Genomic DNA, 22,881 nt, shown 5'->3' on the forward strand with positions numbered 1-22,881 from the left:
GGATGTATTGTTGATGCAGAGAGGTGTTTCAGGGTTTGTACAATGCCTGTCAATTATAACAGGGGATCACCTCTCTCTTTCAGCTCTCTGAAGAGGGGGTTCTGTCATTTGGCAGAATGGTTGGTAAAATGTTCATTACGACGGGAAAATGCCTGTCCTGTCCTTAATTCCAGCTGTCCCTTAATGTCATCCCTTAATCCCTTAATGTCATCTGTCCTTAATTCCATCTGTCCCTTAATGTCATCTGTCCCTTCATGTAATCTGTCCCTTAATGTCATCTGTCCCTTAATTCCATCTGTCCATTCATGTCATATGTCCCTAATGTCATTGGTCCCTTAAACTCATCTGTCCCTTAATGTAATCTTTTCCTAAATGTCATCTGTCCCTTAATGTCATCTGTTCCTAAATGTCATCTGTCCCTTAATGTCATCTGTTCCTAAATGTCATCTGTCCCTTAATGTCATCTGTTCCTAAATGTCATCTGTCCCTTAATGTCATCTGTTCCTAAATGTCATATGTCCCTTAATGTCATCTGTTCCTTAATGTCATCTGTCCCTTAATGTCATCTGTTCCTTAATGTCATCTGTTCCTAAATGTAATCTGTTCCTTAATGTCATCTGTTCCTAAATGTCATCTGTCCCTTAATGTCATCTGTTCCTTAATGTCATCTGTCCCTAAATGTCATCTGTCCCTTAATGTCATCTGTTCCTAAATGTCATCTGTTCCTTAATGTCATCTGTTCCTAAATGTCATCTGTCCCTTAATGTCATCTGTTCCTAAATGTCATCTGTTCCTTAATGTCATCTGTTCCTAAATGTAATCTGTTCCTTAATGTCATCTGTTCCTAAATGTCATCTGTTCCTAAATGTAATCTGTCCCTTAATGAAACATTAACCAGTTGGGGTTTTATGAAAGAAGAAAATGGGCTCATACTTACATGTAGTGAGTGGTTCATAACATACAGTAATCAATCTTTCAATTAAGATCTGATTTATGGAGATACATATGGAGAAAAGCACACACCCAGTCAGTAGAGGATTGCGGGCCAGATCTGGTTGCTGGGTGGCACATATGGATCAGTGCTGCCACCGTAACAGTAAAAGGCCAGATCTGGTCCGAATGTGGGAGATGCGACCAGGGCGAGGGCAGGCACACTTTGCTTATGAGCCAGCTCTAGCTTGTGATATGTGACCCTAACAAGAACCCGTAGTTGCTGGACCACTTTTGAATAAATGTGGGCCACATTCACCCTGCTGGGCAAGGTCTGTCCTTAGCATGCAGAAGATCTGATTTAGGTGTGTAAACCAGATCTGGCCCACATACCTCAAGCCAGAGCTGGCCAAGCCCCCGTCCCTGTGATGGTGACAGTGCTTCAGTACGTCCAGACTGTCACTTACCCCATATACCAGTTCACCCACCATCCCGTTCCACGTCTTGGTCTCTGGATCCCTTGCACCATACTTCCCGTCCGCAACTACTGACAGTTTGTATCTTATCCCCACATGTTTTGCAATTTCAGCAGCTAAATCGACACAGTAGCCTTCATATCTGTCATTCCCCTCCAGCGACAAGTAGTTTCGCTTGTACATCACATAAGGAGACTCCTGTTAATTAAACATAATGTTGAGTTTATAGCATGCACACATTCCATTCACAGAGGCCAGTCCTCTTTAACCTACATGCATACATGCATGGATGACACACACACACACACTCACGCACTCACGCACGCACACACACACACAGACATACATAGACATAGACAGACACAGTGCACACAGACAGGAAATACAAACAGAACAGCATGGACAAGAAGCGCCACATGGAGATGGTCACACTGCATGTGACCATGTGGGGTGTTGACTCGATCCACAGCCAAATGCAGCCAGATAGAGGCGGGGCCCGGCAGGGCCAGTGGGGACAGTCAGGCCTGTGACTGACAGGCTTTAAGGGGGAAGGAGTGGGGCTGGTTCTCTCAGCAGGATTCCTCATGCTAAACCCAGCTATACTCTAAGGAGGTAGGGGCCGGGTGGAGGGTGCATACGCTTTGCATCAGCTTACTAGGACAGGGGAAGGTTGAACGGGGATTGGGAGACTTTCCAGTTCATCAAGTAAATGGCAGTGATTGACGAGGGATTAAAGTACTGGTAGTTCTTATTGCAACACCATCAACCACATGTCATCGATGAATGTGCTGGGAGGCTGCATCCTCCAACTAATCAAACCAACTCCTGAGCTTATCTTCCATACAGAATACACTGGGAGGAGTTAAAACACGTGCTTGGCTCGTCAAACACTGAGGTGTGGTTGGTTTTCTTTTAGGCTTGGCTCCAAAATCATGTGCCAGGAACGTAAGGGACGCCAGTGGGTAAAACAATGGTCAATTTCTTTCTTTCTGTGCTGAATGTTTCTTTTCAAATCTCTGTGTTATTTGGGCTGGGCTTCCAAAAGTCAAATACAGCTAATTCTGAAGCAAAACGAGATGACCACTGTCAATCTACAATGTCAACAGACTAACGCATGATCACTATATGAATGGTGTAACGATATTGCTCTCAAAACATTACAATGGTCCTACCATTTCCCTGTGTCTATCAGAGGTAACCTTACTAGTTATGAGTATGATCATGACATGCTTACATCTAGATGATATTGCCTGACTTTCGTATTCTGAATTTGCCTAAGATGAGGACATAATAGGCAGAGTCAGAAAGAAGGCCATCATTTTAAATGTAAGATAAGGCTAACCTTATTTTACATTTAAACAGGACCAATGTCTTCTTACTAACCGTATTTACATCCATCATTCTTTTTTATTCATCTCTGTGCTTGAACAAAAAAATACCTTATCTATAATATCTCTAACTATCCCTGACCTTTGACCCTTAATATCTCTAGATATTGGAGGAAGCCACAGAGGTTAAACTTCAGTACAGAACTCGTAATGGTTGATCCAAAATAGATTTTAACAAGGGGATAAACAAACCAAAGCTTTTTATGTCCTCCTCAAATTGGCAGTTATTTTGCATCTCCAGAGAGAAACAATTTATCATTGCAGGTAGTTTTGTTGTATCTATCCCCGTCATCATTGACCATTTACTTAATGAGTAAGAAACAGGTTTTTACTTACGTACGTATGCACTGAATGTGTATTAGATGAAGTATATAGGCTCTAACTAGTTTCATTACCAAAGCCGTTATTGTGATGTCACTGCTACAACAGGCCACCGTAATATGGAAAATCAAAATGCTTTATCACCCACACGGATACAGTTGAAACACTCTTTGTGAATCGACTGTTTCAACATGTAGTGAGTGGATGGAAAGCAACTCAAAAGAAAATAGTTCTACCCTCCCAGGACAGAATGTAACAATGGACACCTTGACCTTGAGTGGCAGAATTTTTTAGAGGTGGAACATTTAAAATCTGCTTGGAAAGTGTACCATAATAGTAGTGACCACAATCGTTCGGTTTTCCACAGAAGAGGACTCGTTGGTGACCTGCGCATCCACAATAAATACATATTTTTCGTATTCATTCCAGTACCCGGTCTGAAAGTGACAGAAACATCATAGTTATTACAAGAAACAGCCATTTAAAAGACATTTGTCAGTAAAGCAGTTGGCAGGTGAGCAAGGTGAGCATGTCTGATGAGAGTCTTGGCCTGACGGGGGTATCTGATGATGTGTGAGATAAAAAGCCCTGTGCTGGTGCTGTGCTTGGAGATGAAGCTCTAACCTCTGCTACAGATACAGTGGGGGAACAGAGCATTCAACTCTCAGCTAATCTCCCTCTCAGCACCTTCACGGTCACTGGTCCATTACACAACCATACCATTAGTGCCCATCAAATCCCACTGGGCAAAACTGGTTGAATCAATGTTGTTTCCATGTCATTTCAATCCCAAAAAATGGATGTGATGAAGTTGAATCAATGTGGAAAACTCATTGGATTGACAAAACGTTATCAACGTAAGGGCATTTCGTCATTTTCTTCACCTAACTTTAAACCTAAATCCAATGAGATGGTGAAATGTTTTGTTGGTTTCACGTTGAATTCACATTAGTTGACAACTCAACGTTGAACTGACGTCTGTGCCCAGTGGGATGCTCCTCGCACGCTGCTTGGCAATATTAATTAATGGAACAAAATATGGAATAAATGTGTCTTATTCAGCTATAAGTAATTTCAGTTGCAATTTACAAAGTGAGGGCTTCTGCTCATGTCTAAACATTAAGTGCATGAAGAGCTGCTACTAAAAATCTGACATCTGCGAACCTATTCAATAACTGCTGAGATTTACAAAATGTCTATTCCATTTCTTCTAGCTACCTGTTCTCTTGTTCTTTTTACTTTGTTTCTTTTCCATTCTGTTGTATTCTGTTCTTTTCTCTGTTCTGTTCCTCTCCTTCTGTTCTATTCCACAGTGCTCACTCAGTTTTCCCTGCAGATTGCCTCACAGTGTGTGTTGCAGTGGGCCAGATGAGTTGAGCTATGTGGACAGTGTGGGGGCACCTGCTTTCAGTGCCAGAGTTCAGAGTCAAAGAGCAACCATGGCGACAGCGTCAGAATCCTAGGCCAGTATGTGTGGGGGGTAGTGGCTAATATAATATCACTACTCCTGTCAGCCTTGGCCGTATCCCCTCTCTGGCCCCCTTTGCCCCAGGTATGACGAAGCATAAAGGGAGCATGCAGGGCGAGGCCGGCCCCCAGTGTCCGGAGCTAAATCAATAGTGTAGGATCCACTACAGGTGAAAGCTGTTAGGTAATCCAGTAAAAGAGTCAGCTCTGCCCTGGTCCCTGTTCAGAGCTGTGTGAAGATCACTGTCTACATGGAGGGAATCTGGTTACATGCACACTTATGTTATGGAGTCATGCTAATGTTTAACTACTTCAATATTTCATGTGTAATTACTTGAATATTCATATTTTCAGTCCATATAACTGAGCTAGTTTAATGTGTACTCTCAGTTATAAAGAAAGAAAGAAAGAAAGAAATAGTACTGGTATTACTAAAACTGCATACTGTGTACTAATCCTACTACATACTGTTCAGTAAAATTGAAACAACAAATATCAACATTCTAGGCTTATCCATACTGAGAATGCATCCTCTAATGTGCAGTTGTGTTCATTTCCACCATTCATTCATTTTGGTATAGCACATCACCATATCTGATTATCAGCTGTTGTTAAACACTTCTTCTCTTCCTTAAGTGTGCAGCAAATTCTACTAGATGAAAAGCCGAAATGAGTGTGACATCCTGGCATTTAAAGCACACTCAATTTTCACATACTATAAAACTTTCACCTACCCCAAATTCCTACCATTTAGAAAGCAAGTATGGGTATTGGGGAACATTTGATTATTCATTGTAATCTGCATGTTGAGCCACTGCAGTTTTCTACTTACCTTCTTGGGCCCCCCTAGTTTCATCTCATACACATCGACGCTGTAGTTGGCTCTCCGACCGAACGAGTCAAACTGGATATTCCCCGTCATACCTTGTACCTGGACCTGCCACGCACACCACGACACAAGGAACCGTAATAACCTTCACAAAACAACCACTTTGTGAAGGTTTGCTAGAAGAATTCAACTAAATAAGTAAGGATAGTCAAGATATAGTCAAAATATCCTACTATATTTGAATGACATGGTAACAGGCGTACACCTGGGTATCTGTGAAGATCCCTCCTACCATTTTGAGTGCTCTCTCTATGTCAATGCCTTGGCTCCAAGGTACGGCTGGGTTGGCCAGGCAGTCCCCAGCGCTCCCCCTCCGGGACACATCCACCCTCTGCCTCCGCAGGTACCGGAAGGCCTCTGCCAGGACCAGCACGGCGTCATGGGTCAGCGCTGACGTGTACTGAAACCACCACAGCAGATCATGACATTATAGGAGCAGTCCAAAGGCTACTTGCTGGTTTGTGTAATGAGCCCACTAACAAATAAAGTACAATGTGAAAAGGGAATAAATGGTAAAAATGAGTCTATCAATGATGAAGTAGGTACAGCAGTAGCTGAACAGCCCACTGTTACTCTGCCTCAAGGTTTGTTTCATTCAGCAGTAATTGGTGATTGGCAGTCTGTTGCTGCCTGATATGCAACTTGTACTTTCAAACAGAAAACCATTTTTTCCTCTTTGATTTTACTATTGCCTCACTGACACTTTATCTGGTTAAATTTGACAAAACGTTTTAAGTAGAATAGTACAGCCTTCCTTTTGACAAGTGAGTGAAAATGTTCTGTCTTTGATACTGCTAAAAAAACACAGATATATGAACAGCTAGGCAGAGAGAAAGGGACAGAAGTAGATATGGGCAGAGAGAAAGGGACAGAAGTAGCTATGGGCAGAGAGAAAGGGACAGAAGTAGATATGGGCAGAGAGAAAGGGACAGAAGTAGATATGGGCAGAGAGAAAGGGACAGAAGTAGATATGGGCAGAGAGAAAGGGACAGAAGTAGATATGGGCAGAGAGAAGGACGTGTCGTGCTGTAAATACAACTTACACACAACATTGACAGCTGTGTGGTACTGTACCTTCAGTGGAGTCCCCTTAGCCTCAGGAAACTCCCTCTCGTCTAGGCGTTCCCAGCGCTGGAGGAATTGTATGACTATTGGGTTCTCTGGGTTGATGATCTGGAAGCCTGTTATATTGGCTCCTCCAGCAAACACCTTGTCCAGGGTCATGTTAGCGAAGCCCTGCAGTGAAACCAGAGGTACCCAACAACATGCAGGCATCAAACAATCTGTCCTCAACAACATGCAGGCATCAAACAACCTGTCCCCAACAACATGCAGGCATCAAATAATCTGTCCCCAACAACATGCAGGCATCAAACAATCTGTCCCCAACAACATGCAGGCATCAAACAATCTGTCCTCAACAACATGCAGGCATCAAACAACCTGTCCCCAACAACATGCAGGCATCAAATAATCTGTCCCCAACAACATGCAGCCATCAAACAATCTGTCCCCAACAACATGCAGGCATCAAACAATCTGTCCCCAACAACATGCAGGCATCAAACAATCTGTCCCCAACAACATGCAGGCATCAAACAATCTGTCCCCAACAACATGCAGGCATCAAACAATCTGTCCCCAACAACATGCAGGCATCAAACAATCTGTCCCCAACAACATGCAGGCATCAAACAACCTGTCCCCAACAACAAACAATCTGTCCCCAACAACATGCAGGCATCTGTCATGTATTGTCATATTATGTCTTGTTCCTGTTCTTTCTCTTCACTCCGTCTCCCTCTGCTGGTCATATTAGGTTACCTTCTCTTCCTTTCCTTCCCCCAGCTGTTCCTCATCTTCTCTAACTACCTCGTTCACCCTTTTCCCACCTGTTCCCTTTTTCCCTCTGATTAGGTCTCTATTTCTCTCTCTGTTCCTGCTTCTGTCTTTGTCAGATTCTCGTTTGAGTTTCTCATGCCTGAACCAAACTATCGTCTCGTTTGCTTCACCCTTGTCCCGTCCTGTCGGAATCTGCCTGTTCATCTGATGCTACGTGTGATCAGATACCTCTGTCCTCTACAACCCGCGCCTACCCAGAGAGACCAGCAGTCTGTCGCCGCTAACCCTGCTATTCTCCTCTGCTGCTAAGAAGGGGACTCTTCTGTAAATATCAGAGGACTTTATGATTTATTTGTCGCCCTCTCTGCGGGTTGTCTATTTTGCCATTCTATACATCTGAAGAGGATCTATGTCTTCCCTGTGTTTTGACATTAAAGGACTCTGTTTTTGTTAAACCGCTTTTTGGGTCCTCACTCACCTGCATAACAGAAGAATCTGACCAAGAATGGACCCAGCGACTTCGGATCCTCTCCACTCAGCCGTCGAGATCCAGGGAGCGATGCTAGGCAGACACGAGCAAGAATTGTCTGCTGCTCGACATGCCGTTGAGACCCTGGCCGCCCAAGTCTCCGACCTCACAAAACAGATTCACCATCTCCGCCTCGATCCACCGGCCACTTCCAGGGCTTCCGAATCTCCGGAGCCCAGAATCAATAACCCGCCGTGTTACTCTGGGGAGCCCACTGAATGCCGCTCGTTCCTCACCCAGTGTGATATTGTGTTTTCTCCAGCCCAACACTTACTCCAGGAGCACAGCTCGTATCGCCTACGTCATATCTCTCCTTACTGGACGGGCTCGTGAGTGGGGCACGGCAATCTGGGAGGCGAGGGCTGAGTGTACTAACCAGTATCAGGACTTTAAGGAGGAGATGATACGGGTTTTTGATCGTTCTGTTTTTGGGGAGGAAGCTTCCAGGGTCCTGTCTTCCCTATGTCAAGGTAATCGATCCATAACAGATTACTCTATTGAGTTTCGCACTCTTGCTGCCTCCAGTGACTGGAACGAGCCGGCTTTGCTCGCTCGTTTTCTGGAGGGTCTCCGCGCGGAGGTAAAGGATGAGATTCTCTCCCGGGAGGTTCCTTCCAGCGTGGATTCCTTGATTGAACTCGCTATTCGCATAGAGCGACGGGTTGATCTTCGTCACCGAGCTCGTGGAAAGGAGCTCGCGTTCTCCGTTGCCCGCCTCTCAGCATCACTACCATCTTCCTCCGCCGGCTCGGGTGCTGAGCGTATGCAGCTGGGGGGTATCCGCATCTCGACTAAGGAGAGGGAACGGAGAATCACCAACCGCCTCTGTCTCTATTGCGGTTCCGCTGGTCATTTTGTCACTTCATGTCCAGTAAAAGCCAGAGCTCATCAGTAAGCGGAGGGCTACTGGTGAGCGCTACTACTCTGGTCTCTCCTTCAAGATCCTGCACTACCTTGTCGGGTCCATCTACGCTGGACCGGTTCGTCAGCTTCCTGCAGTGCCTTGATAGACTCTGGGGCGGAGGGCTGTTTTATGGACGGAACCTGGGCTCGGGAACATGACATTCCTCTCAGACAGTTAGGGGAGCCCACGGCCTTGTTCGCTTTGGATGGTAGTCCTCTCCCCAGGATTCAGCGTGAAACGCTACCTTTAACCCTCACTGTCTCTGGTAATCATAGCGAAACCATTTCTTTTTTTATTTTTCGTTCACCTTTTACACCTGTTGTTTTGGGCCATCCCTGGCTAGTTTGTCATAATCCATCTATTAATTGGTCTAGTAATTCTATCCTCTCCTGGAACGTCTCTTGTCATGTGAAATGTTTAATGTCTGCTATCCCTCCTGTTTCCTCTGTCTCTTCTTCACAGGAGGAGCCTGGTGATTTGACGGGGGTGCCGGAGGAATATCACGATCTGCGCACGGTGTTCAGTCGGTCCAGGGCCACCTCTCTTCCTCCGCACCGGTCGTATGATTGTAGTATTGATCTCCTTCCGGGGACCACTCCCCCCCGGGGTAGACTATACTCTCTGTCGGCTCCCGAACGTAAGGCTCTCGAAGATTATTTGTCTGTAGCTCTCGACGCTGGTACCATAGTCCCCTCCTCCTCTCCCGCCGGAGCGGGGGTTTTTTTTGTTAAGAAGAAGGACGGGTCCCTGCGCCCCTGCATAGATTATCGAGGGCTGAATGACATAACAGTTAAGAATCGTTATCCGCTTCCTCTTATGTCTTCAGCCTTCGAGATCCTGCAGGGAGCCAGGTTTTTCACTAAGTTGGACCTTCGTAACGCTTACCATCTCGTGCGCATCAGGGAGGGGGACGAGTGGAAAACGGTGTTTAACACTCCGTTAGGGCACTTTGAATACCAGGTTCTTCCTTTCGGCCTCGCTAACGCTCCAGCTGTCTTTCAGGCATTAGTGAATGACGTCCTGAGAGACATGCTGAACATCTTTGTTTTCGTTTACCTTGACGATATCCTGATTTTTTTTTTTCACCGTCACTCCAGATTCATGTTCAGCACGTTCCACGTGTCCTCCAGCGCCTTTTAGAGAATTGTCTTTATGTGAAGGCTGAGAAGTGCTCTTTTCATGCCTCCTCCGTCACATTTCTCGGTTCTGTTATTTCCGCTGAAGGCATTAAGATGGATCCCGCTAAGGTCCAAGCTGTCATCGATTGGCCCGCCCCTAAGTCACGCGTCGAGCTGCAGCGCTTTCTCGGCTTCGCAAATTTCTATCGTCGTTTCATCCGTAATTTCGGTCAGGTGGCAGCTCCTCTCACAGCCCTTACTTCTGTCAAGACGTGCTTTAAGTGGTCCGTTTCCGCCCAGGGAGCTTTTGATCTCCTCAAGAATCGGTTTACATCCGCACCTATCCTTGTTACACCTGACGTCTCTAGACAGTTCGTTGTCGAGGTTGACGCGTCAGAGGTGGGCGTGGGAGCCATTCTTTCTCAGCGCTCCCTTTCTGACGACAAGGTCCACTCTTGCGCGTATTTTTCTCATCGCCTGTCGCCTTCGGAACGTAACTATGATGTGGGAAACCGCGAACTGCTCGCCATCCGCTTAGCCCTAGGCGAATGGCAACAGTGGTTGGAGGGGGCGACCGTTCCTTTTGTCGTTTGGACTGACCATAGGAACCTTGAGTACATCCGTTCTGCCAAACGACTTAATGCGCGTCAGGCTCGTTGGGCGCTGTTTTTCGCTCGTTTCGAGTTCGTAATTTCTTATCGTCCGGGCTCTAAGAACACCAAGCCTGATGCTTTATCTCGTCTCTTCAGTTCTTCAGTAGCCTCCACCGACCCCGAGGGGATTCTCCCTGAGGGGCGTGTTGTCGGGTAGACTGTCTGGGGAATTGAGAGGCAGGTAAAGCAAGCTCTCACTCACACTCCGTCGCCGCGCGCTTGTCCTAGGAACCTTCTTTTCGTTCCCGTTCCTACTCGTCTGGCCGTTCTTCACTGGGCTCACTCTGCCAAGTTAGCCGGCCACCCCGGCGTTCGGGGTACGCTTGCTTCCATTCGCCAGCGTTTTTGGTGGCCCACTCGGGAGCGTGACACGCGTCGTTTTGTGGCTGCTTGTTCGGTCTGCACGCAGACTAAGTCCGGTAACTCTCCTCCTGCCGGCCGTCTCAGACCGCTTCCCATTCCCTCTCGACCGTGGTCTCACATCGCCTTAGACTTTATCACTGGACTGCCTTCGTCAGCGGGGAAGACTGTTATTCTTACGGTTGTCGATAGGTTCTCTAAGGCGGCTCATTTTATTCCCCTTGCTAAGCTCCCTTCTGCTAAAGAAACGGCACAAATCATCATCGAGAATGTTTTCAGAATTCATGGCCTTCCGTCAGACGTCGTTTCGGACAGGGGTCCGCAATTCACGTCTCAATTTTGGAGGGAGTTTTGCCTTTTGATTGGGGCTTCCGTCAGTCTCTTCCGGCTTTCACCCCCAGTCTAACGGTCAAGCAGAACGGGCCAATCAGACTATTGTTCGCATCTTACGCAGTCTTTCTTTTCGTAACCCTGCATCTTGGTCAGAACAGTTTCCCTGGGCAGAATACGCCCACAACTCGCTTCCTTCGTCTGCGACCGGGCTATCTCCTTTTCAGAGTAGCCTCGGGTACCAGCCTTCGCTGTTCTCGTCTCAGCTCGCCGAGTCAGCGTCCCCTCCGCTCAGGCTTTTGTCCAACGTTGTGAGCGCACCTGGAAGAGGGTCAGGTCTGCACTTTGCCGTTATAGGGCGCAGACTGTGAGAGCCGCTAATAAGCGTAGAACTAAGAGTCCTAGATATTGTCGCGGTCAGAGTATGGCTCTCCACTCAAAATCTTCCCCTTAAGGCAGCTTCTCGCAAGTTGACCCTGCGGTTCATTGGTCCGTTCCGTATTTCTCAGATCATTAATCCTGTCGCAGTGCGACTTCTTCTCCCGCGATATCTTCGTTGCGTCCACCCGGTCTTCCATGTCTCCTGTGTTAAGCCCGTTCTTCGCGCCCCCGCTCGTCTCCCCCCCCCCCCCCCCTCCCATCCTTGGCCGAGGGCGCACCTATCTACAGGGTCCGTAAGATTTTGGACATGCGTCCTCGGGGCCGTGGTCATCAGTACCTAGTGGATTGGGAGGGGTACGGTCCTGAGGAGAGGAGTTGGGTTCCCTCTCGGGACGTGCTGGACCGTTCGCTGATCGATGATTTCCTCCGTTGCCGCCAGGTTTCCTCCTCGAGTGCGCCAGGAGGCGCTCGGTGAGTGGGGGGGTACTGTCATGTATTGTCATATTATGTCTTGTTCCTGTTCTTTCTCTTCACTCCGTCTCCCTCTGCTGGTCGTATTAGGTTACCTTCTCTTCCTTTCCTTCCCCCAGCTGTTCCTCATCTTCTCTCTACCTCGTTCACCCTTTTCCCACCTGTTCCCTTTTTCCCTCTGATTAGGTCTCTATTTCTCTCTCTGTTCCTGCTTCTGTCTTTGTCAGATTCTCGTTTGAGTTTCTCATGCCTGAACCAAACTATCGTCTCGTTTGCTTCACCCTTGTCCCGTCCTGTCGGAATCTGCCTGTTCATCTGATGCTACGTGTGATCAGGTACCTCTGTCCTCTACAACCCGCGCCTACCCAGAGAGACCAGCAGTCTGTCGCCGCTAACCCTGCTATTCTCCTCTGCTGCTAAGAAGGGGACTCTTCTGTAAATATCAGAGGACTTTATGATTTATTTGTCGCCCTCTCTGCGGGTTGTCTATTTTGCCATTCTATACATCTGAAGAGGATCTATGTCTTCCCTGTGTTTTGACATTAAAGGACTCTGTTTTTGTTAAACCGCTTTTGGGTCCTCACTCACCTGCATAACAGCATCAAACAATCTGTCCCCAACAACATGCAGGCATCAAACAATCTGTCCCCAATAACATGCAGGCATCAAACAATCTGTCCCCAATAACATGCAGGCATCAAACAATCTGTCCCCAACAACATGCAGGCATCAAACAATCTGTCCCCAATAACATGCAGGCATCAAACAATCTGTCCCCAATAACATGCAGGCATCAAACAATCTGTCCCCAACAACTGGGTTCATCTGTACTGAGAGCTTCACCTTTACAGTTGAAAAGGGAATGTGTTAGATATTGTTTTCTGGATAACGGTGCAAGCTAAAAATAAAAAGCTCAAACTTTCTTGTTGGTGCAGATAATGTGGTTTCCTATTTGTTCGTAAAAGTACAGTTTGTTCAAGTTCCAAATCCCATTTTCTCATAAATGTTTGAGAGTGAGAGGAGGGCTGTTGTGTTGTGCTACTCTACTCACCAGGTTAGCCAGGATGTAGTGGTAGCCTCTGCTGTTCTTCCCCAGGGTTACTACCTGCAGGAGAGGGAAACAACACCACAGTTAGAAGAGGCATCAAATGACATCACATCACATACTCTATTAATCTACTGTTCCAAGAAGACACAATGGAACCTGAAAGCATCTATTAGTTCTCAGTAGTAGAGCGTAGATCCACTTGGTCAAAGTTGTGGGTCTCCATCGATTTGCACTAATGAGAAAATATAGTGCACCTTCACCATCCCCATCAGTGACATTTGTTGAGCAGCAGAAACCAAACAGACTCAACTGTCATCTTTCAGTTGAAAAACAAACAAACAAACCAGAATAATTGGCTTTCCTAAATACTGTTCCTTGGGTAATGTATATGAGTGTGTTTCTCTAACAGGGTCTGGGTATGTGTTTGCATGTGTGTGTGTCGGAGTGCTTGGGTGTTCTGGTGTGTGTGTGTGTGTGTGTGTGTGTGTGTGGGTGGGCGAGACTTGTGCTGCGATGACAATGCTTGTTCCTTTGCATTACCATCAGTGTGTAGAATAAGGTCAGGATTTAAGGAGCGCAGAAAAATTCCCCTTTCATAACACAACTGCCTTCTCAAACGAAAAGTGCTCTCTGCCATTTTCTGCTGTAGCTGTATATGCCACAGGGCTGTATTATAGATTTAATTAGGAGCAAAACTGTTCTCTCCCAGTGATAGCAGGCAGGCAGGCATGAACAACCAACGCTAGCTGTTGTGTTTACTCTAATGACTAGTTCAGGCTTAGTTACAGCACCAAAGTTACTCCCAGACACAGTGCCTTCATAAAGTGTTCAAACCCCTTGACTTTTTCCACATTTTGTTACGTTACAGCCTCAATCTAGACACAATACCCCATAATGACAAAGTGAAAACAGGTTTTTAGACATTTTTGCAAATGTATTAAACATACAAAACAGAATGCCTTATGTACATACTGTAGGTATTCAGACCCTTTGCTATGAGACTCGAAATTGAGCTCAGGTGCATCCTGTTTCCATTGATCATCCTTGAAATGTTTCTCCAACTTGATTGGAGTCCACCTGTGGTAAATTTAATTGATTGGACATGATTTGGAAAGGCACACACCTGTCTATATAAGGTTCCACAGTTGACAGTGCATGTCAGAGCAAAAACCAAGCCATGAGGTCAAAGGAATTGTCCATAGAGCTCCGAGACAAGATTGTATCGAGGCACAGAAATGGGGAAGGGTACCAAAACATTTCTGCAGCATTGAAGGTCCCCAAGAACACAGTGGCCTCCATCATTCTGAAATGGAAGAAGTTTGGAACCACCAAGACTCTTCCTAGAGCTGGCCGCCCAGCCATACTGAGCAATTGGGGGAGAAGGGCCTTGGTCAGGGAGGTGACAACGACCCCGATGGTCACTCTGACAGAGCTCTAGAGTTCCTCTGTGGAGATGGGAGAACCTTTCAAAAGGACAACCATCTCTGCAGCACTCCACTAATCAGGCCTTTATGGTAGAGTGGCCAGACGGAAGCCACTCCTCAGTAAAAGGCACATGACAGCCCACTTGAAGTTTTCCAAAAGGCACCTAAAGACTCTCAGACCATGAGAAACAAGATTCTCTGGTCTGATGAAACCAAGACTGAACTTTGGCCTGAATGCCAAGTGTTGTGTCTGTCGGAAACCTGGCACCATCCCTACAGTGAAGCATGCTGGTGGCAGCATCATGCTGTGGGGATGTATTTCAGTGGCAGGGACTGGTCAGGATTGAGGCAAAGATGAACGAAGCAAAGTACAGAGAGATCCTTGATGAAAACCTGATCCAGAACACTCAGGACCTCAGACTGGGGCGAAGGTTCACCTTCCAACAGGACAACAACCCCTAAACACACAGTAAAGACAATGCAAGACTGGCTTCGGGACAAGTCTCTGAATGTCCTTGAGTGGCCAGACTGGAACCCAAACGAAAATCTCTGGAGAGACCTAAAAAGAATATATAGCTGAGCAGCAACACTCCCCATCCAACCTGACAGAGCTTGAGAGGATCTTCAGAGAAGAATGGGAAAAACACCCAAATATAGGTGTACCAAGCTTGCAGCATCATACCCAAGAAGACTAGAGGCTGTAATCGCTGCCAAAGGTGCTTCAACAAGTACTGAGTAAAGGGTCTGAATACTTACATAAATGTCGTATTTCTCTTTTTTTTCTTTTATAAATTAGCAAACATTTCTAAAAACTTGTTTTTGCTTTGTCATTATGGGGTATTGTGTGTAGATTGATGAGGGGGTAAAAAACGATTTAATACATTTTAGAATAATATACTTTCTGAAGGCACTGTAGGTTACCAAACGTTTCATTCTTAATCCCTGGCAGAATGGAACTGAGTAGAACAACAAGGTGCTTTCATCATGGAGATACATACAGTACAGTACTGAAAGGGAGTTCATTTTTATTTCATTTTCACTCTCTTTTTAGACTTCCACCCCCACAGTTTGGACAAGGATAATCTCTACTTGCCAGCCACTGCAACTCTATTGAATATCAAACATCCAGTGTTATGTAGGAGAGAATTTTACAAATTGTAGTTTGAGATAATTCCTATGAATTCCAATAAGGAACTGGTGGTAAAGTTACGGTATGTTTCATTTGACCTTTGAATAACACCCAATATGGATAATTATTATTGAAAGAGTATCAAGGCAAGGACAGACAACGTGGTGCGTTGCATCGCTTATTCAATTTTCATTATCTCCTCCACCTCCCTCAATGTCACTGAGGGCTGTATTGTTAGATGTAACAAAAGAAACAACGTGGGATTAGGACTGTCTGCCTCAGAAGGGTTTTATCACAAATTACCCACAAGTCTCCATCTGTAATGGCATCCATCTGCCCGTTGTGACTGTCATTCAGACAGCATCCAGTCAGTCCTTTCATTCACACCTCTACCCTTCAACCTTAGTCCCTTTAATATGTCCTTGTGAGAGAGAACATCCTCCAAGGTTACAGCTCAGTCCCTCTCTCTATCCTCCCCATCCACTTTCCACACTGAATCCCATTACCATGGGAGGCGGTGCTCAATGATTTCATTGTGTTTGACATTTTCAGCCTCCACCGGTAATCCCTCCCTCAGGTTCTGCCTGCTCCCCCAAACTTCTTCTCTCTCAGAGGGAGGAGATTTGCGGAACTGGAAGTTCTTCCTGACTTCCAGGTTCTCAATGTGCGTGATAGGGTAATAACACCTGTAATGGCTTTCATAGTCATTTGACTGCCATGTAGGAAGACACAGAGATACCGACAGGCTGCTTGACAGTGGGACTCTGTCTGCAGTGGAGGATCTGATCTCATATGCAAAACCAACCTGCCTCTCATCATCTTTGCTTGCTTGCTGGCTGACTGGCAGGCGGGCGGGCGGGCGGGGCACCATGCGTGAGAAAGTATGCATAATCAAAAATATCAATTAATAAAGAACAGGGAACAAAAAGCCCCATGTGAGAGGGAAGGAGCCACGGTGGTCCAAGTGTGACAACACAGCAAGCACATCATGAAGCTGCAGCGCCTGGAGCCAGCAGCTAATATTCTCCTCTGAAGAGTCACAGAAAGAAAGGATCGGGCCAACTGCATCACACAGTAAAACACAGGCCACTCGCTTATATGCAGGCCTCTAAAAATGTGCCACTTGAAAAGTTATTTTTGGCTCAAATATTGAAGTCTGTTTCATTGGAAGTAATTCAGGAGTTACTTAATATTGCGCTGTGATCTGAAATGCAGAAAGCTGGAATATCTCTGTGGTCCTCTGTGCTGGTTCTCTGTTGAAGAGATGTATGACTATGCAAATCCAATTTCAGTCCTTGCTAATGAAAAGTCACTCTTCTCTGTGTGTGTGTGTGTCTGTGTGTGTGTGTGTGCCTACGCGCAAGCACACACGCAAGTAGGGCAAGTTGAGGTATTTCAGTGACTCATACGGATTACCATTCAAAGGAGGCCAGTTCCAGTCTAGGAGACATAATGGCTGTATATGAAGACAGTCTGCATAATAGCTTGTGGATGCATAACGTGCTGTCTTATACGTCTTGTTCTCTAGGCCAGAAAATATCAAATAAAAATAAAGCATGTGATGTGTGCATAACAAATATTTATAGGATCCTGGAGCTCCAGTTTCCTGCTTCCCCTGCGATGATAATATGTATAGTTTGCACCTAAAAAATACAGTTGGGAATGTTTGTGGGGTCGTCCTCATTTCTCAGTCACATCAGTTCACTTCCTGATCTGAACCAGTCTCTATTGTTATTGACCTGGTTGGTTGGTCAGGGGCTAGGTGGGCCAGGCCAGTGTATTCTAGACAAATTGAATGTCACTCTATTCTATTTCTATGGTTCCAGCTCCCTAGTCAGGGTGGACAGCTCACCATTATTCCCTTTGGGGATGGAAATACTCTTCAAAGGCCTAGTGAAAAAGAAGAACATTCAAACAGTCTAGACCCTATCCAAATGGACAATTGGAGAGTGAGAGAGGAGCTCCAGTATCGACTGCATTGATTGGTTCCTCCATTTTTTATGAACAATAAATGCAATAGATAGCCTGGGTGCCAAAAAAGGAATGCTCATAGTTATTGTCCTCTTAACAAATCAGCCTCAAATATTAGCCAGTGATGTGTGGTCAATGTGTGATGCATTACATTCATTGAGGATGAATCTTATGGTTTGTGGAGCAACAGGCTAACAGGAGGGAGCCACTCCCTCTCTGAAAGTCCATCCATCACAGTGGGACCATATGTCAGCTGTTAGCTGTGTCTGCAGCCAGAGGGTGGAGCATTCATATCATGGCCAGGAGAAAACAGCTACAGATGTACGCTCTTAATTTGATCACCCTGTTGCAGGAAAACATTCAAGCAATGCAGTTAAACATTCAAGCAATGAAGGAAATTAAAAAGGCTTCTGAAGTTTGTCATTTCCATGTAAAAATGTATCAACCCTTTCAAAAATTCCATGAATTAAAATCCACATAGCAATTCATATTTCCTGTTGCTGCAGGATATTATGGTCCTACATCTGTAGACATTTAGGCAATTCCCTTTGTGATTAAAAAACAGCACGATTGATAATAAATAATTCTTACTCTTCAAAAGGCATAATACATCATCACTAAGAAAAACAACAAATCTATGAAGATGAACCTAAGATTCCAGACTGAAACGCACTAGTTCTTCATGACATCCTTAACATTCAAATTGAGTAGTTGGCACGATGGCCAGCACGCAAGGAAGATTTGATTCTGGGTGATGAGATTAGACACACTAACTATTAACATTCAGATGAAGTTCTAGCTGAAATGTGGTGCTGTATTCCTCTGTAGTAGAAGTTATAAACCAGCCTATCAGTCTGTCTGGGAGAGAGAGGGATTTCTGTCTTTCCTGGCCATCGTGTAAATTATCTTCATCTCTTCTCTCCTCCCGATTGTGCTGTTCTGTACTGGGTTGTGCTGCTGCTGGACCATTAGCCTAAGTATTCCTAGGGGAATCTATTCTAAATAAGCAGACTGGAGCCGCGGCTCTGTGCAGGGCTTCATCTATACCCCGGTGTCTTCCAAAGGATTTGGCTACCTTAAAAGCATTCCCACTGATGGAGCCGTTTCTTTGTTGTAGCTGTATTAGAGTCATTTGTCATCCAACTCCTTCAGAATGGGAACTGGCATCTCTAGGATTCAAATCCTCCCCTTTCCCCTTCTACTTAAACCTCTTTCTTTGCTTAATTAACGGGTAAAACAATTCAGCAGGAAAGGGTCATAGAAATGTGTATTAATAATACTACAACTACAGTACCACTACAAAGACAGTGTATCACGTCATACCGCTGATACTGATATCTATGTAAAACAAACCATTTAGCAATACGGTAATTCACACACAGCCAGGTTCCCTCTACAAGCTCCCATTTCCCCCACCAGCAGAATCCAGCTCATCTTCCATCCTCTCCCTCTTCTCCTCCTCTCCTCTGTGGGTGAGGGATTCTAGTCCACCAGTGGGCATTATACCATTTCTCCTACTCCATCACCCAGCAGAACTCAGCACAGCAGAGGGAGGCTGCATGCATTGCTCCATTCCCACCAGCATTCTATTCTCTCTCTCTCTCTCTCTCTTGCTCTCTCTCGCTCTCTCTCTCTCTCTCTCCATCCACTTTTGTCTCTAGTCTACCCACTCTCCCTCTCTATTTTTTTTTCTCCTGTGGTAAACTGGTCCTGTGGCCAGGATTACACATGTGTCGCTTTATAATTTATGAGCAGCTTGTGGGAGTGAGGTCTCTCCCAAGACCCATCCATTCATGCCTGGGCCTATTCTTTAGTGAGAGGATGAGCAGGTTGATACCTTGAATATGGTGAGAGAGCCTGCAGGGCAGGGCAAGCTCCCAGACCCCACAAATCAACACATACAGAACCTCAGCCCAGCACACCCTCTGGTCTGTCTAGCACCAAACTACCACACTGAGAGAAACTATAATGAGTAACGACTATATGATTGAATAGGAGGAGCCACTGTGCTAGGCATGCTTTTTGAATTACAAGGCATCGGGTTCATATTGGGAGATAGGGAGCCCTCCTCTCTGTGCATCTCTCAGATACTGTGCCTTCAGTACTGCACACAACTCGAGGAATACAGTACAAAATGGCTGCTGGATTCTGTTGGCTTCTCCTTATCCCATCCAGCCCAGTGCATCGTTGAGTGATTATGGTTGTGTTGAGGCTCATGCCTGCCTTTGTGTGAGATCTTCCCTCAGGCTAGGAGGCTAGGGCTATTTTTAGCAGGCTGATTGTATGCCGTTATTGGACGGCGTGTGTCCTACTTACACTGGGAGCCGCTGATATTAAAGCAAAGTGTTGATGTGACGACCCACATAATGAATCGTCCTTGAGAGATGCAGACTCAGTGCCCTGCCGGTCTCAAACACCAGAGCCACCGCTGGCTTGAACATTCACACTGGGACTGTGGCTGTCAGGACTCAGAAAGCAGAAATATCACACTTAGAATTGGTTGACGTTAAACAGAATGACCATATTGGTATTTGTAGGACAGCTCAGAATGAATAAGCTGAATTCTTCTAACACATGTCCAGAACTCAACCTCCCACATTAGTCAGGACAGGTATACATTTATCCTGACCTGATGAGAAAGTGATATCCTGTCACTTTTAGATACATCCTTCAAGGTCAAGTGGCAATGAACACAAATCTGTCTGAAAGGTCACAGTAACACTCTTTAGCGCATCATAATGAAGGATCGTTATATGAGAGCCAGAGGCCTGTACGCACATACACACACCTCAGCAGAGGACAAGAAGGTCAGCGTTCAGCCATGATTAATGATGAATATGAGGCCTTAACACACACACACACACACACCATCATATGAACCTTGTTTTGTATGTTTGTGTAAAATTTGAAGGAAACCTAGCATGGGTGAAACAAACAGTGTCATTATGAAGAGCGGAAGTCCTGTGTGGATTGAAGGTCCTGGGAGCCAGACAGTCAATCCCATTCCTTTATGAAAAAAACTAAAGCATTTAGTTACAGTTGGGAATTACATCACTAATTAATCAAACTCTGTATATCAGCATTAAATGTCATCCTGAGTGTAACAAGCAAAAAAAATAAAACAACTGGGATTAAATTAAATTCTTGACAATAGCATTAGTGAACCCATTCCAAGCTTGTGAACAGCAGACATAAACAAATACATACAAATCAACACTAATGGCCAACTCAGTGGCTGATCACCTAGGAAACGGGGAACCATTGTTAATAGTAGCTGTTATTGCTAAGTGAAAATGTAGCCCAAGAGTCAACCTTGAACCAACAAGCTTTAATTGAGTTTTCCCTGTGTTTTTGTTATGTTGCACAATAACCCCTTTAAAGAGAGAATGTCCCCTCTGTTTGTGGTGTGTGAGGTTATTACAAGGCTCTAAGTAAGGGGTTTAGCCTTACTGCCCTGTTAAATGTTTTTGAGGGTAATGGAAAAGCCCTGGTAAATGTCTTAGATGCTAATAATGGAAAAGGAATAAGAAGTACAAAGCTGAAGAGGCCAGGAGAGGTCCCTACAAATGGAAATGGGACTTTCAGAGGTATTGAAGGAATGGAGGCAGACTGAATGGCAGATTGAGGCTACTAAAAGGTTTCTTTGAAAGGATGGAACACAGGCAGAGAGCTACGTGGGTGAATCAGACTCTCTTGAATAAAGTCCTCTTTGTATTTGAAAACAAACAAGAAGTGCACAACCAAACTTTTAATAATCTTTTGTAGAATCAAGATTATCCAGATTAAATTCATGCACACACATAACTAAATAAGTGATGTTGCCACCTAAGATCCATAGCTCATAAAATGTGTGTGTGTGTGATAATTCTTCCCATAGGTATAAGAGTATAAATATGATAGCAAACCTTGGTTGGGTATTCATTCAGTTGATCCACAAGCACCCAATACAACCAAACTCGGGTTGCAATGCAATTAGCTCTTACATCAGTCTTCAGGTTTCAGGTAAGGTAACTCATCATCCAAGTGGAGTACAACGAACCCCCCCAGTTACTGCAGCAGTGTATTAGTGTTAAACCCTACTGTACTGTACCTGGTCCAGGATGGCATTGATTCTTCCCACTTCACAGTCGATGAGGAAGCGTTTCTCCTGCCTACGGTCCATCTCCTCTATGATGCGTTTGTACTCTGTAGGGTCCACTATGCTGCCCACCGACCGGGCCGTAACCTGCCAGTTATTGGCCACCGCTGACTCCATGATGGCCTGGAGGATAGAGAAACCTGGAGTGGAGAGAGAGGGGATCAGTCACATACTGTAGAATGGTGAAAGGTGGCATTGTGGTTTGCAGAGAACAGTGAACTTCATCAAATCATTTCACAGTTACTGTAAAGTCAAAATAGAAAGCTCTTTGAAAATCACTTTTTGGCACAGTATATCACATTGTGTCATAGCCAATTTAAAAACAAAACTTATTGAGGTCATTTTCTGCTGGTTCTGGTACTTTTTCTTAAACAACCAGTGGAGGGCATGAACATTTCATGTGAATGATTTCTGTCCACTTGAATAGTATCATTACGTCATAAAAACAACCACAATAGTCTCTGAGCCCATGAGAAAAAAACTTCCAAAAGGTCAGCCCTGTCAATATCACATTTCATGGGTCAGCTAAATGGTACAGTAGGCATGCCAAATGAAAAAAATTGCTTATAGCTTCAAAGACAGCCAACTAGTAATTCTAGTCTGGAATTTGTTTGATGGGAGTGACAGAGGTTAGCAGAAATACTACATGCATTGTGCCAAGAAGCTTTGGAGGGACATTTTAATTGAATAGGATTTCATTTCAATTCCCAATGTCTCCGCTGACACATTGTGTAATGACTGAATTAATATGATTTAAAATTCAAATTGTGAAGTACATCATGTCAATGATATTGTCCCTCCAACTTATAGGTCAAAATGGATCTCACAGTCCTCTAGGGCTGATGAACAAACCTAATTTAAACAGTCTAAATGGGGCCTGGCCAGTGACAGTGATAACCAGGACATGTTTCCTTTTCAGGAGATCAATGCATCGTCTATTATGCCAACTCAAGGTCAAAAGCTATAAATATAGACAAGGTAGAAATGCGCGCGTGAAATGGGGGTTATGCTGCGAGACAAGAGTAGCACCCCTTTACAGCCTTATCGAAATATGAATGTTATTTAATAACCACAATGAATAATGATGTGCTACCTCTGGATTATTTATTCAT

General features: G+C 45.1%; 1 protein-coding gene across 1 annotated transcript in view; it reads right to left on the reverse strand.

Annotated features, from left to right (window-relative positions):
* LOC115135807 (glutamate receptor 3) overlaps positions 1-22,881 on the reverse strand; it is a 127,131-nt gene that overhangs the window by 38,207 nt on the left and 66,043 nt on the right. Inside the window, exons 4-10 of the mRNA XM_065023671.1 lie at positions 21,722-21,909; positions 13,099-13,164; positions 6,546-6,707; positions 5,704-5,871; positions 5,415-5,519; positions 3,445-3,552; positions 1,398-1,604 (exon numbers count right to left, since the gene is read on the reverse strand). Of these exons, the coding sequence (XP_064879743.1) occupies positions 1,398-1,604; positions 3,445-3,552; positions 5,415-5,519; positions 5,704-5,871; positions 6,546-6,707; positions 13,099-13,164; positions 21,722-21,909 (1,004 nt within the window). The remainder of the gene's footprint in view (positions 1-1,397; positions 1,605-3,444; positions 3,553-5,414; positions 5,520-5,703; positions 5,872-6,545; positions 6,708-13,098; positions 13,165-21,721; positions 21,910-22,881) is intronic.

The sequence above is a fragment of the Oncorhynchus nerka genome, linkage group LG10 (genome assembly GCF_034236695.1).
Source record: "Oncorhynchus nerka isolate Pitt River linkage group LG10, Oner_Uvic_2.0, whole genome shotgun sequence".
Classification (NCBI taxonomy): domain Eukaryota; kingdom Metazoa; phylum Chordata; class Actinopteri; order Salmoniformes; family Salmonidae; genus Oncorhynchus; species Oncorhynchus nerka.